Source organism: Lactuca saligna, chromosome 7 (assembly GCF_052625555.1).
Source record: "Lactuca saligna cultivar CGN05327 chromosome 7, ASM5262555v1, whole genome shotgun sequence".
Taxonomy (NCBI): domain Eukaryota; kingdom Viridiplantae; phylum Streptophyta; class Magnoliopsida; order Asterales; family Asteraceae; genus Lactuca; species Lactuca saligna.
In genome coordinates, this window is record NC_136423.1 from 134,872,282 (window position 1) to 134,889,002 (window position 16,721).

General features: G+C 35.1%; 1 protein-coding gene and 1 long non-coding RNA gene across 2 annotated transcripts; both read left to right on the plus strand.

The window, feature by feature from the left end:
* Nucleotides 1–5,282: 5,282 nt before the first annotated feature.
* Nucleotides 5,283–7,099, plus strand: LOC145005122 (premnaspirodiene oxygenase-like). The gene is made up of 2 exons (XM_078964173.1): nt 5,283–6,257; nt 6,371–7,099. The coding sequence occupies exons 1-2, from the start codon at nt 5,364–5,366 to the stop codon at nt 6,995–6,997; spliced, it is 1,521 nt and encodes a 506-aa protein (XP_078820299.1). The 5' UTR covers nt 5,283–5,363; the 3' UTR covers nt 6,998–7,099.
* Nucleotides 7,100–9,047: 1,948 nt separating this feature from the next.
* On the plus strand, nt 9,048–10,230 carry LOC145006579 (uncharacterized). Its single transcript, XR_013662953.1, has 3 exons — nt 9,048–9,330; nt 9,466–9,885; nt 9,970–10,230. It is a non-coding gene; the product is annotated as an uncharacterized LOC145006579 (long non-coding RNA).
* The last annotated feature ends 6,491 nt before the right edge of the window (nt 10,231–16,721 follow it).

The window sequence follows — 16,721 nt, forward strand, 5'->3', positions numbered from 1 at the left end:
TGAGGGACTATAAGGTTAGGGAAAAAAAGTTGGATTGCTAGTGCAACAATCACCTGCAAATCGGAAAAAAAAATAAGAAGGGAGAAGAAGGGTTGTGATCGAACCAGAGGAAGAATAGGCACATCTTTTCTTTCTTCTTTTTTTCTTTTCGCTCTGAAACTATGGCTGTAAATAGGAAAGCACGAGAGATATTGAGAGAATAGGCACACGAGAGATAGAGATATTGATTCAGGTACGGTTGAGAGGTAAGAACATTTAATCATTTGAAGAAGAAGGAATTTGGATGGGCGAGGTGGGGACGAGGAAAACTTGTTTCCTGTGAGATCCAAAGCACAAAAGCCCTAGTTCTTCCAATTTTGGGATGCCGTATCTTTAACATGTGAGAACGTGGGTGAAGGCGGGGGACCTAGGGCTTCTTGTTGGAGGCGCTGGAGGTGGGTGAAGAGGTGGGTGAAGGCGGAGGCCCTAGGGCTTCTTGTTGCTAATTCAAAGATCAACATCGATGGTAAAAGGTGAAGGCATCAGTAGAAGGAACAAGGTAAAAAGAAAGGAGATCGAACAATTTGGTGTGAGGGTTGATTGGAAGAAATATCAAACCCTTAACCTTAAACATGATATGAAGCAATTGATCCATAATCTTCTTCGTCTCCGTCAATTCCTTGGGCTCACATAATCGGACGATGGTGGTAAATGAAGCATTATTTGAGAAGGAAGGTGCATCGCCGTAGTTTGAGGCTAGAAGAGGAAATGAATATTGGAGGTAGTGGATGTGGATGAGGGGTGGAGACGAAGGAGAAGAAGGTGGGGGTTTAAAAAATTTGGAGATTTCATTTTCCCTCTGAGACACCCGTTTCTTAAAAAAAATATAAAACGACATTCACAGACGACGCACAAGTGCCTTCCGTGTTTTTAATATTTTTACATGAGACACTAATTTAAGGGCACTCAGTAATGCGCGACCTAAATCCTTAAAATTTTTGAAGAGATGACACTTTTTTAATGTCGCTCTCTAATGCGTAACATAAATCAAAGAGCGTCGTGTTTTGCGCGTCGTAAAAGGGTCTTTTTCTTGTAGAGGACGTCAAACATTTCATTTTGTCATCATAATGTAATTGATTATAGAATATGTTAAAACATACTACGATGTAACTTTTCGAATATATTTGTGATGGTTGTATTTACTTTGAACACTATTATACTCGTTGTTATGATACTACACATGAAGTCCACCACCCCTAGACGTTTCCGCTATCCTTGGTTTGGGGGTGTGACAGATTGGTATCAGAGCATTGTTTATAGTTAACTAAGTATATCGAACCACATAAGATATACAAACTATAAATGCATTGGGACTAAATTCACCGATTCAAACGTTTTCGAATAACTATACCTTTAGAAATGAAATAGTTTTTTGTTTAAAAGTACGAGTACATACATACATACTAGTATAGTATCATTATCTAGGACAATACAAAAGTAAAACGAGGAGTTGTACACTACGAGTAGACCTTGGGATATGTAATCAGACTTGGGATGGATATAGCATGATCAACTATATTTATCCAAGGTGTGACTAATGTATGCCGAAGTATGTTCGTAGTGAGCAACAAGCTTAAAAAAAACTTCCCATACAAGAAAGTTACTAAGGACGAAACATAACATTTAAAATAATATAAGAATATTTTATAATATAATAACGTATGTGAAAACTAAACATAACCTTAATAACGGGTCTACAGTCACTAAGTGGATACTCTAAAGTTATATATAACTTAGAGATCATAGACTTAGAATCTATGGTCATTGCCTTACTTCCTTTTCCTTGTTTGGATGTGGACCTAGGGTACGATCACCTATTCGAAGGTCTATGATATCTTTGTTATATGTGATTAGTATGCACTATGTCATTATAGAAGTAACTAATGAGGATCAAAACCCTATAAATATTTCTAGGAATACAACTAATATATGCTTCCTACCCTCCTATTCTCGCACGTATAGCATGACAAGATTCTAATTACCAGGAGACCCCTACTTTCCCAACCGGAGAAATGGTGGATGGTTAGGAGAAGAAACCAAAGAGGAACCGAAGGTGATCAACCCTCCGTACATAGCCAGGGTTCCCGCAAACTGTTTCGGCTACATCAAACATGTTCCCTATTGGGCAACCGTGATCGATGGTTGTAGTCGACAACAACGGCAACGATCACCATTTGGAGACCAACAAGGTTGCTATGACCTCGACCACGGGGGATCAACTCACAGAGCCCTCCCAGTGAAGACCTGGAAGATCACGAACATTGGCGATCAAAACAAGGAGACTGCGAATCTAGTCCGGGAACTACGTGCTACTACAGACACTACCATCTCACGTACCCGAGACTCGGATAGAGACTGCTACTTCAGAGACCAAATTCATAAGGACCTTATCACCGTTTGGGCAAAGGAAAAAGAGTAACAGGGTAGAAATACGGCTCAAAGAGAGAATGGGTGTAGCCAAGCATCGATTGGCAGAGTTGCAAGGTGCATCGACTTTGTCTCAGGCATCACAAGGGAGACCATAAACACCGGAATATGTTACAATTTGAACTAAGATAAACTTAGTTAGAAACCTCGCGACGTATAGCCATTCTAAAGACTCATTATCATCTCACCTTTAAACATTTTGGTTAAAAGGTGTCGTCTTCGTAGACTTATAGGGTGCGATCATACCAACACTAATGCACCAGATCCCATCAAAACTCTGCAGCTAAGTGTGTTTGGGCAAAGATAGTAACTAGGATGAGTAAACTTAACATTCGTACAAAACCTACTTCTACCCATTTCCGTAACTCCATCTTGGGAGTGTTTAACAGAAACACTAAGAATAGTACAACAATGTGCAAAATTTATATATATGAATATAAATCGTAAGAATGCACTTAAGATAATCATCCCCACTCATGAATTCGTTTTTCATCATGAAACAAAACTATGTCTTCACCAAGAGGCAACCAACCAACTAGCAAGGCGTCAACCCTGCAGATAGACTCTGCTACTTTTCAAGCTACAGTCACAACAGTCGTAACAGCGATCATGGCACAACTTAATGCTAACAATGCCAACAGGGGTGAAGGTGGTGTCGGTAATACTAACCGTAATAATAGTCAAGAACACCAGTAGGTGTCCACCAATGAAGGCGCCTCAAGCCACAAACCTAAGAACAAGAAACGAAAGTTTTGGGACAAAAAGAATCGCACTCTAACTCAAAAACGCGCTAAAAGACAACAATCCATGGCTACCCCTATGATTAAACTAGCGATCACGACGCATGCCTTGGCCTTTGCCACAACACCTGTCACTCAAGCACTAGCCATGTGGTATATTGGCAAAATTCCAAAGTGTAACAAGTGTAGCTACCACCACCATGGGGCTTGCTGGGTATTGTATTGTAAAAACTGCAATAAGAATGGACACACTTACCGCTCCTGCAGAACTCGGACCCGGCTTATCGCCCCAAACACCAACACCGATGTAAATCCAGTATGCCACCTATGCGGTAAGATGGGACACTTCAAGAGAGACTGTCCGACTGAGAAGAATGACGAGAGAGCAGGAGAAGTGTGATAAACAAACCAACAGGAGCAACAAGGAATCTTATTAGGACTTTTGTAGTGTTTCCAACAAACAAAAACGTTTAAGTACCATATGTTTGTAATGAATTTGGTATGTTTGCTAAAATTACCGTCTTTCAAAAGGTGGTTAAAACATTCTCTCATTCAATCAAATCAAAGACACTCATATATGACCTTAGGGTCATTATCGGTGAACTGTGATGAATTGATGTATACATCAAGATTAATTATAATCAAAATACTATAGAATTAAAGAGAATAATTCTGTCCTAATTCCTGTTCCATGTCTAGTGGTGGTATTCGGATAGAGCCATTCACCCGTCGATTTCATCAATGTCAAATGACATATGACTTGCATATGCTGATCGATTGCATATATTATGAGAAGACCATCCACTTAACCAACTGGATCGAAGCCCTTGTCTCTCATAACCTTAAATCTAATTCTAACCCTCGGGTCATCCTTCATTGCAAAACCCCGAAGCACTCTCTGGAGGTGTGTTATACCTTCTGTAACCATTTCAATTTATTCCTTGTAAACCTTTCGAGGATATCACTCGTATAACAGGTTAAGATCAAGCATGGAAGCTTGGGACGTATACGGTTAGCCTATCACTACTGAGGGTATATGTGAGAATAATATGTAATTAAGATTCTACGGGCATCGGATGCGTGCTTCCGCCCTACTTCATGTTCCTTGTCTGGTTGTGGACTTGGGGCATAGTCACCTATAGTGTCATGCTTCTGACTTGCAACTAAATGAAGTTAACATTCCAAAACGATAATTATCTTTGTTAAGGATTGTATGATTTTGGTTGAAATCCCCTATTTTAGTTCCTGTTCTTGATGTGTTCTTGTTCTTGATATTGGTTTGGATGAATTATGCAATTAATATTTGGTTTGAAATCCCATGTTATGGATTCTTCAATTTCATCCATCATTTGATTAAATTGATTGATAAATGTGAATCCGTTCAATTAATGAATTGCATGAATTGTTGAAAAATAATGAATCTATTTATAACTTTATAAAAACAATAATTCCTTGTATAATTTTTATATAGAGTTTTAAATGATTTGTGTGTAATTTACATTTTGTATGATAATTCGTATGTTTTTATAACTCTTTAACAACTTCGTCCATCAATGTATAGAGCACTAGAGTAAAATATACATTTTTATCGGTCAACACGTTTAGTCAGTTGCATAATCAAACAACATGATTTCTTATTCAATTAGGATTTTTTTATCGAGAGAGATTTTTACTGGTACTTTCTCAATCGCAATCTACAACCATGAAAAAGGGACCTAAGTAGCAAAGTCTTAAAATAGAGAATATTATTTTAATATTAAATATCATTTACAAGCCTTCCAAATATTGAAAGGAGATACTCTATGAGGCTTGCAAAACGAAATATCGTGCCATTGCAAAAGATGTTGAGAGTGGGTTCTGTGGGGTGGGTGGTGTTAGACAATTATCATGGAAATAGATACGTCCACACTTATCTATGTATTATTGGACCAACGATCAAAAAGACAAGATCCTTCGATTGAGGGGTAGAAAACTAAAAAAAAAACGATACAAGATCAATAATATTCCCTACAACTGCCCCTATTAATTATAGATTATCTTACGGCATAAAATAGCTCCAAGATGTCAGAACTAATGACCAGCTGCAGCTGCTTCTCATATGTCTATAGATATTGGTTGTTCTTCTAAAAGGATTGCAAAGCATTACAATTACAAAGCATGTCCCCCATCATGAGCCTCATAGCGACTTCCTTTTTTTTGTTCATTCTATTTAAGTTAATCAAGAGATCTAGCTCAGGGAAGGTGGATGGCAAATTGCCTCCAGGTCCATGGAAGCTGCCTTTCATCGGAAACATGTTATCAATGGTCAGTTCACAACTACCACATCATGTTCTTAGAAATCTGGCAAAAAAACATGGTCCCTTGATGCATCTTCAACTCGGAGAGTTATCTGTGTTGGTTGTTTCGTCTCCTCAAATAGCTAAAGAGATACTCGTAAAGAACGATCTCTCCTTCGCTAGCAGACCTGAACTGCTAGTCTCCAAGACCGTGTTGTACAACTCCTCAGACATCCCATTTTCACCCTATGGCAATCACTGGAGGCAGATGCGCAAGATTTGCGCCATGGAACTCCTCACAGCTACGAAAGTCCAGTCATTTTCTTCAATTCGGGAGGAAGAGGTCGGTGCTCTGATGAACCATATTCTTTCATCTGCAGGATCTCCTGTAGATCTTTCCAAACATTTTTTCACGTTCATAAATACTGTAACATCAAGAGCTGCATTCGGTAGGATCTATAAGGGGCAGGATCTATTGATTGAGAGTGTACAAGAACTGTCCGTTCTGGCTGGAGGTTTTGATATCGCCGATTTGTTTCCTTCGTATAAGTTTCTTCATGCTGTTACCAGTATGGGGTCCAAGTTAAAAACCCTTCATCGAAACCTTGATATGACCCTAAACAGAATCCTCGTTGACCACAAGAACTCGGAACATACAGATGGATGTAAAACTGGCACAGATAATGAAGATTTTCTTGATATTCTGTTCAGACTTAAAAACAGTGGCGAGCTTGAGTTTCCATTCACAACCGACCATGTCAAAGCGTTGGTAGTGGTTAGTACACAGGACACCATTTAGTGTTTTCATGAGCAATCACTGATATTCACTCCAAAACTTCTCCTGATTGAACATTTTGTAGTAACTGATTATGGCTTGTTTGTATGCAGGATGTTTTCTCAGCTGGAACAGATATGTCATCAACAACTATGGAATGGGTAATGTCAGAACTTGTAAGAAACCCGAGAGTGATGAAAAAGGCACAAGCTGAAGTTCGAGCAGCGCTAAATGGAAAGAAAGAAGTACATGAAGCAGATATTCATGAATTGAAGTATCTAAAATTAGTGATCAAAGAGACGATGAGATTACATCCATCGCTTCCCCTGTTGCATCCTAGAGAATGTCGGGAAAGTTGCGAGATTGATGGATATGTGATACCGTTGAAGACGAAAGTGATTGTTAATGCATGGGCTCTTGCAAGGGATCCTGGGTATTGGCATGATCCTGAGTGTTTTTTACCTGAAAGATTCGAAGACAATTGTTATGATTTCAAGGGAAGCAAGATGGAGTATCTACCATTCGGAGCAGGAAGGAGAATCTGTCCAGGAATTCTATTTGGGGTGGCTAATGTTGAGCTTCTTCTTGCAAGCTTACTCTATCACTTCAACTGGAAACTCCCTAATGGGATGAATATTAGAGATTTAGATATGAAGGAGAAATTTGGTGCTTCCGTTGGGAGAAAGACGAGCTTGCAACTGATTGCAGCCCCTTATGATCTCAATTGCGGGGACTCCTAAACTGCACTAGTTAGGATCATCATGTGTTTGGTTCTTAGGTCTATAGTACGTACCTTATTCCAGCTTTTAGTCATATTTGAAATTGCATTGTTTCAAAAGTAAGACCATCTCCAATGAACTCATATGAGTTCAATGGATTGACACATGTACATTCCACTCATTATACAACTTTACTCATTAAACTCTACACTCCATTAAATTCTATACAATTTAATGGATTGTCACATCATTTATCATTTTCTTTTTATTTATTATTATTTTTAAAAATTTAATTAGCATGAAATTAAAAAATTAAAAACTAAAATTAAAATTAACATTAGTTAAAATTTTGAATATATATATATATATATATATATATATATATATATATATATATATGTGTGTGTGTGTGTATATGTGTGTGTGGAGAGAGAATATAGAGTTCAATGGGGATTGAACTCCCCATTCCATTGAATCCTACTCATTTTTTTTACAATGGAGATTTTGAGTGTAATGAGATTAAACTCCCCATTAAACCCCTCATTGAACTCCCATTGGAGATAGCCTAAGTAACTATAAATATATTCTCTTTGGTCATCATGTTCATAGTTATGTGCTGTAAAATATTTCTTTAAAGTGTGTTCAACTTAATATAATCTCTTTTATATATGCCATGTGTAAGAGTATGGATAGAATGATAAAATTGTTAGTTTTTTTTTTTTTTTTTTTTTTTCAACTAAAAAAAAAAGGTATGTCCCAACTAAGGTATTATAGTAACCTTAAAATTATACACGATCTCCAAATATTGTGACTCTAGGCCAAGGTATCCCTGATCTCTTTTTGAATTGCCATGTGGTACACTACAAGAAGATTGGGCAACAGCGGCGACACACGTCGCCGCTAAAGGTTAGGCGTGTCGCCGCTAATACCTTTAGCGACGACATGTCGCTGCAAATACGTCGTCGGTATTGATTCGTCGCTAATATGCTGAATGTCGCCGCAAATACTTGGTGTCGCCGCTAATACTCCCGTCGTCGCTAATGCTGCCCGTCGCCGCTAATATGTTGTCGCCGCTAATAGGACGCCGTCGCCACTATTCCCATCGCTGCTAATGCTCTTTTGATTTTTTTTTTTGTTTATTTATTTCACATTAAATTTATAATCAATCCAAATATTAATCGATATAGCATTTGAAAAATCTGATAATTTTATATAGAAATATTAATACATAAAATCAATCCAAAATATTAATCCATATATATACCACATTTAGTATTGTTTCGAATTACAAAACGTTTCATAAAATCCTAAAATAACTACTCGTCCTCATCATCATCTCCATTATTTGGTGGCGACAATGAGCGAAACCACTCTTCCAATGCTGCAGAACAAGCCGGGTCCTGTAGTATTGTTTGGAGCATTTGCAACTATAAAAAAACAAAATATATTAACAATATATCAGAATAATATTATATACATATATTAAATCCTAACATGTTTATCAACAGTAAAATTCTCAACTTTCAAACTTCCACCACATGACTTTGTATAAAATACAATTTCGTCCTTATACATTATATAACAAATCCTCCACCCTTTGGATCGTCTCATCCAAAAAAAAAAAAAAATTCCAGAGTTGGCTTCTCCAATCGAATCTCATGCGATTACAATCGCATCGTCACCAATCAAAACACGATTACAATCATTCCAAACTGTGAACGTTGGCTTCTCCGATCGAATCTCATACGATTACAATCACATCTTCTCCAATCGAAACACGATTAGAATCTCATCCAACAAGGAAATCCCATCGAATCTCATCCGATAACAGACGATTACAATCTTATCTTCTCCAATCGAAAGACGATTCCAAATCATCCAACAAGAAAGGAAATCGAATCCTCATAAACAACCTCATACCGCTCTATTGCCGCCACCAAACGAACCCTAAAGGGTGAGGAATTTCGTTATGTTGTCGTTCTTTCAATTACCGTACAAATTTTGTTGAATTCCAATCCTTCTATGTTATTGACTGACGTTTTGGGTTTCACAATCGACGATTCCCGTACAAAGAACCAGTCTTCCATTTCTGTCACCAACAAGTCTGCCATCAATTACTGCCACCAAACATGTGAGCAATATCGGTAAGTGGTAGGTTCTTTCAATTTACTTATGATTTTGGTCAAATTGCTCCTCTTTCTAATCCTTCTGTGTTTATGAACGATGATTCCGACTTATTGGGGTTGAGTATCGACATCGGATCAAGATTCAGTTTTTGTCACTAACAAGACAACCGTTAATTACCGCCACCCAACCTAAACTTCCAGGGGCCGGTGGCCCATATCTTCTGTCAGGTACAACACTAAATAAACGTACAACATATGAATCTAAATTCATTGACTGAGCTATTTCTTTCGCAGTCTTAAATGTACGAACATACTCATTATTTGTATGTAACATTTGACTTAAGGATTCTACAACATCCGCAGAAAAAAGTACTCCCCCTTACCATGAAAAGAATGAAGTCTATTCGCAACCTCATTTTCAGTATTACACATGTACAATTGGAGAAAACGGGGTTGATGAACGTCTTGAGGATAACAAGATCCTATCCAATGGTAAATTTGACCACTAACTTTAAACACATATGGTGCACGACCTTTGTTGATTGAGTCGTCTTCGTTTGCACCAAAAGACGCCATAGAGAACATGGAATTATATGCTCTTATGTTATGCATGAAGTAATCATCTTCGTAGAATTGCATAAGCACATTAGGTGGACGAAGAGGGTAGGAAAGAACTACATTACCCGACTTACAACATTTCGTATATCGTGGATGATTGGCTCGGGATAAATACAATACTCTCTCATGATACCAAAAAAAGCCCCACAATACTCACATACGCAGGTACAATTCCCACAGTCATAATAATAAGGCAATGCTGGTATTTCTTCTAAAAGTGAACTCCTGCGTGATCGACGTGAACGACAGGGTACTATTGTATTGGAAGTAGAAGCCATATGTCGTTGTTTTGGAGGCATTTGAAGAAAGGTTACTGAGATGGAAATCCATAAGTTATCGACCTTTAACATACTTCATATGTAATTGAATTGGAAAATCAGACTCTAGAAAAGTATTTTTGAAACTAACTATTTTGATTAGTAACTAATTATTGAAGTATTATTATACATTTGAGAAGAGATTAATAGGTTGTTTAGATTGTATTAGATGACATAATCTTTTGTAAAGATACAAGGTAGAGTAGAATATTAAAAGGCTATATACGAAAATTATAAAATTTTATATTTACACTAATCTAGTAGATTGCAAAGGCTCCATGTGTATTATTTGAAAGTCAAATCAATATTGCATAATATATAAATTATAGGTGTGAATAACTAACCTAATTATATAACCATTTAAAGAGGAAATTAACATCTATTTTGAGTAAAAAGTATGTTTCATTATTGTCATTGTGATACAGATAAGAAAATTAGCATTAGAACTCCTCAAGTGTTAGCAGTTATCAATACTAATAATAGTGATAATTTAATGCATTTATCGTATATAAAAGATTGTAAAAAATCCACAATTATAGGACTGTGGTTGACCACAGGTTTAGCAATACGTATTTTTTTTTTAGATTCACTACTTATATAACCATTTAGCATTACAAAATACGGTCAAGTGCAATATGTCGTAATGTGAAAATGCAATATAAAATCCTAGAATATGATTAGGTTTTTTCTTAGCTTTTATTAGGTAAAAATTCAAATTATAAAAGAAATAAAAGAAGGATAGTGGAATTTTTGTCATTAAAAAAATGCATTCGGTCTAAATTTAAAAAACATTAATTTAACTTGATTGTTAGAGGCATGTCGTATTATTTTAGTAATTTTTAGTAGATTGAATGAAGTTGCAAGGATAGGATCCACAAAATTGCAATATAATTTATATCTTACATATTATAGCTACATACTTTTTTTTATAGAGTAATGGTTATGGCTAATTTAGAATGTAATGAGGAACTTACCTTTTACTATATTTTTTTATTCATAAATTTACTATTGTATGTTTATGTTTTAGCGAAATAGTTTTATAAGGTATTGAAAACTTTGTGATAGAAAAACTATTACATAATTTTGCGTCTAGTATTACTAAATACGGTTAAGGGCATTATTGTCCTTTGGTGAAATGTTATATATATATATATATATATATATATATATATTCAAAATAAACTACTTGTAAACCCATTTAACCTTCAATTCATAATTAATTTACATATAATTTTATTTAAAATGTTTACAGTACCCCATCCGTTTTGTATCATGAAATTTGTGTTCTAGTTATAATTAATTATACCATTCCATTATAGCATTTACTAATAATTACCTGTGATTGTGGTTGTTCTTGTGTCATTGGTTGTTGCTGATTGTACATAGACACAACGGTAGGGGGTTTACGCCCAATACCTCTGATATGTCCGCGTCGAACACCCAATATTCTTTCAAAACAATCTTTTATATTAGTTGGTGCTAGACCGCTTGCCTCAGAAGTAGCTTGGGTTCGTTGGTTTATCTCTTCCAGTAAAGCATTCTGTATTTTTTAAAAACAATAAAAGTCATAAAAATTAGATTACTAAATACCTTTGACGATATAAACACTTATATGAAAAATACAAATTTAGTGGCATATAAAATGTGCCACTAAAAACCGAAAAATGCCACTAAAAGGCCTCTCGGGCAATCAGCGACACAATAATAAAGTGTCACTAAAAGCCCTGCCATTAAAGACCTTTAGTGATACTTTTTGGTTGTGCCGATGCAGTCTAAATGAGTTTTAGTGTCATTTTTTTATTATGCCACTAAAGCACTCATAGGTTTTAGTGACACTATTTTTATGCCACTATAGAATTACTAAAATAAATATTATTTGTTTGCTTTTAGTGGCATATTATTTTTACATAAACAATATATTAATAAAATAGGTATGATATTTAAATTTTAAATGGAATATAAAATAACAATAAGACAATTAAGACAATAAATGAAAAATACAACACCATTATTGATGGGTTTTGGTCATAAGACATCCTATCTGCTCATACAAACCCTAAAAATTGGATCTAGGTTTCTCTATTGTACATGCTTTGAATCCAAGACTATAAACCCTAATTCTAGCATACATATAATCATATTAACATGAGAATAAGTTTATAGTGTTACCTTGATTGTTATGTAGCAATAACAACCCCAAATCTCCTTGAATTGACTTTGGAATGCTTAGAGTCACAAGTGTCACTCCTCTAATGGCTTACAAACACCAAGAGCAAATGGAGAAGGTATAAAGAGAGAGGAGAGAGGTTAGAATTCGTCCTTAGGACTTCTTGGGAATAACTACACGAATTCTAAGGCCTTAGGGTCTTTATATAGGTGTAGAGATAGGGTTTCAGTAATTATCCTTATCTAGTTGCTTATCCACAAAGCAACCATAAGATAAGCCTTGAAAACCCTTATCCTTTATCCTTTGGATGATTTCAAGGATCCTTATCTCCTTGAATTCGTTCAACCCATATTTAGGATAACCATTACCATATTGTGTAACTATCACATAATTACAATTCAGCCCCTCTAGTTTAATTAATTACACTTGATCACAAAATTAATTCCTAATTAATTATTGATCAATATTAATTAAGCAAATATGATTTCTCCTTTAATATATTATTCTTATAACATATTAATAAATCATAATAACCTCTTTCTCTTTATTTATTTCTCCAATCAAGTTGCTTTGGTGAAGGCAACCCAAAAGGACCATGCACCATCGGGTCAAGTACATACCAAAATAGTTATGGACTTAGACACTAATCCAACAGTCTCCCACTTGGATAAGTCTAATAACTATTCTGCGTATGACTTCAGATCCTGATCTGCAATCGTAGCTTTCTAAAGCCGCTGTCAACTCTGATCCTATCAGATACGCGCGTCCTTAGATAAGGGATCATATATTCCTCCATTCTAGATATCGTATGAGATATGATTTCAAATCATTCTCTTTGTACTACTTCTTGATTTCCGATTTATGACGACTGACTAATTGAACAAATCAAATTGGCCCTAGCCCGGCCGAGCATTTACGTTTGTCATCACTAAACCATCGAGGGGCCCAAAGATATCGCTTTTATCCTTCTTTGGATAAAAGTAACGGATAAAATTTGATACAATGCTCGCTTGCACTTACTAACCAAATCACACACAACAATATGTTTTATAACACCAAGTTACTAGTGCGTTTACATATTATCAATGTGCAACCGATTAGCAAGATACAACTCACACATCTCGGTTTCAAGAATATAAGATGTTATCATCTCACCAATCACTCGTGATATAATTCATGGAGTGATCCAAGTGAGCGTGGGTTTAATCCAATGCTCAAATCATATTTATAAGCACTCATGAATGCTGCAGCAAACATTTGCTTATGTCTAATACTCTTCTAGACAATCCACACACTAATTCACGACAACCTTCATTCATATCTACTTCCAACATATGAATGACTGTGGCCCGTTCGAATAATTCAATTATTCTTAATAAACTCAATTATTCTGGAAGTCAAAACATGCAAGGTGAAACACAAGAATAATACTAATCCCATATGGCCTCAAACCTTTGAGCATAAATAAAACACGTTTTATTTATCACTATATCGATTACTCATTATTTGTCGTTTCGGGTAATCAACTTCTTACTTGAATTATTACACTTGTCCCATGCTCCTAGCATGCACACAATGTTTACCTATGGTTCTTACTTTTGTGAAATAGACAAATTGAACACATTTCCAATCATTCTCATTTTACAACTCCAAATCCATTTTTCTTAAGTGTAAGAATATCAAATTCTTGTTACTTATAGAATATACTAGATTCTAAAACATTATGCAACGATCCTTTTGTAATGTCACTGCACCAAAGTCTCAAAGTCTATTGCCAATGATATTACAAAGTCCTCTAACGTAGATTGTTACAAGACAATTCCTTTGATATGATGTCTCTCACTCAAAGTACATTCCTTTGAACATCCTTTTGCATAAAAGTTTCTAAACTAGACATAGATTTTCAATATTTAGTTCCTAATATGAACACGCTTCCATATTTTCCTCATGACAACTCATTCTTAATAGAATCTCTTCTATTTGTAATGATGTCGATATGGTCCATCCAATATGGAAACATTTCCATATTTTCCAATACTATACTTCCAACTACTCACAAGCGACCAATCCTCGTCGAATTTTGGATTGTCCTTTGATAGTTGTTTAATTATTTCAGTCAAAACCAATTGTAGTCCCTTTTTCCCTCTAAATGCACTAGACATTTGGAAAATTTTAGAATGGTCAAACATTAAAGCATTTGCAATCGATCCTATACCTGAAGCGTATGGGACACGACGCATAATGTTTTATTTGCTATGTTCTCAAAATTCGAATTGTGAAGAGGAATGCCGTAATCATAATCGAAATTTTAAGAACACAGTATGTACCTTTGACTAAATTTATCAACATTTCTCAACCTAATCCTTTAGATTTGAAATGAAGCATAATATTCTCTCCCTTAATTATACCAAAACAACTTTACAACCCTTACGACTTTGCAAGGTATAACTCTTGTTTTTCTATAATTAATATTGCCAACTTGCAATACTTTCTATAATAATCATACAATCATAAATTTTATGCTCCCACTATCATGATGATTACTATAAAACATAACACTTATGCTCCCACTAGCTTTGACATGTATTCACAAACATTTTAACTTTCAGAAAGACAATACCTATTGAATTTCTTAAGTCCATGTTTCTAATACTTAGTGCTTTGATAATCTTTTATCAAGGCTTCTTGAACTTATACACCTTTGCCTTAGATAGTTCATATGTGTGTCTTAAACAATTAAGACTAATTGCCAAACCTCACAATTCAAATCATGGAAATGGATACCGTAACCATGATCGAATTCGAGAATGCAATTTTACAATCACTATCTTCTTAAAATCTTTCTTAGTGAAAGCATTTCCTCACAATCATTTTCATGAAGGAGGAAATCTTATGACACTTAGATTTAAATGGTGTATTTGTTCCTATCCATGTGAATTTGTTAAAACCAAAGTTTACTACAAATTCAAACTCATATGGACTGAGCCTTTTTTAATCTTGATTTCTTGCCTTATGGTAGCACAGCTGCCCATCACATCTCCCAAGTAGTTAAGCAGCTCACCTTTTCCTATCAATGTACCTTTCATTGATTAAGGTGCCTTGCCTTTTATGCGTTCAAAATGAGAACTCATAGGACTCATATGCATAATTAACTCAATTGGAACAACACATAATCAAAATATTGTTAACACGATAGGTTGAAAACCTCAACTCGTGTGCTAGTAATGATCGATAAAGTTTATTTGATTTGTTCTTTAAACTTTTTAAGACCATTAAGACTCCCACTGACTCCTTGACATATAAGATTTCTTGTCAATAAACATTTGTTGACAACCAAATATTCAAGAGTTAGTGTAGCTTTTATCAAAACACTTCATAAATTGGTCCAAGTTGGTCTTTGTCTTATTCAAGACATCACAACTTTCCACATTTTATGAATGTTATAAACCTTTAATACTTTTCACTCATTACCACAATCTTAACTTTAAGACTTGTTATTGGAACGAAGTATGATAGACTTCTTGATTTAACCATTTCTTCAATCCTTGATTCCTCTTCTTAAACATACAATTGTACTAAGACTTACTTAGAGGATCAATTGAGACATGGTTCTTAATCATTAAGACCTATCATAAAGCATAAAAGCTACTCTCCCTTCTTCTTAGAACGAAGAAACTTTTATCTTTCTGCTTACTTGATTCTTCTTATTCGTTTTGCTATTGATTTAAACCTTTTTTTTAATCAATTCACAGTCACACTTAATCTTATAAGTATAATCATATTTACTAAACCTTTAGTAAATCATGATGAAAATCTTGTTACTCTTATGGTGAACTTGATCAACACACAACTTTGTGTACTCGATCTCCTAGTCCTTCACTTGATACTTTGTCAACGTATTAGTCTAATTTCGAAATATGAAATTTCTCATTCATCATGCAACCAAGTTGCATGATTCCAAATTTCTGTCCAATTGAAATTTGGGCGATGAGAAACTCTCCCTATTTGGTAAATTCTCGACATTTCCATAATCACCATAAATAAGAATCATACCCATTTGTTGTAGAAATATGCAAACATCAATTTTCATAACGATTTCAATGCAAGGAAGTGAACAAATAAATAAATAAGTCAAACAAAATTTATTTTATTTATAAAAGCAGCGGAAAAACATTTGTCCTTAGAATGCAAAATCTATTGAAAAACTATGTAAAAGGAAAATTTCTAACAACTCTATCATAACTATCTAAGCTCAAAATCCAATCTTCAAGTCCATGCGATCAAGATCTATCTCTTGTGATTAGATTCATCTTTCTCTCTTATCAAGCTTCCTTTCTTTTCACCGATCCTTCAAAACATTCAAATGGAATCTTATCACATCATGTATTAAGAATCAATGAATAGGAACTTAACGGAGTTAGATAGTGGATTTTACCTGAAGCGTGTTCATACTTTTGACTCTCCCATCTCTTAGATCTCTTAGGTAAATAGGGTAACTTCGTCTCCAATGCCCCTTC

Coding starts and splice junctions, on each gene's coding strand:
- LOC145005122 (XM_078964173.1), top strand. CDS start 5,364: ATGTCCCCCATCATGAGCCTCATAGCGACTTCCTTTTTTTTGTTCATT. Junction 6,258..6,370: donor ATGTCAAAGCGTTGGTAGTG/GTTAGTACACAG, acceptor GTTTGTATGCAG/GATGTTTTCTCAGCTGGAAC.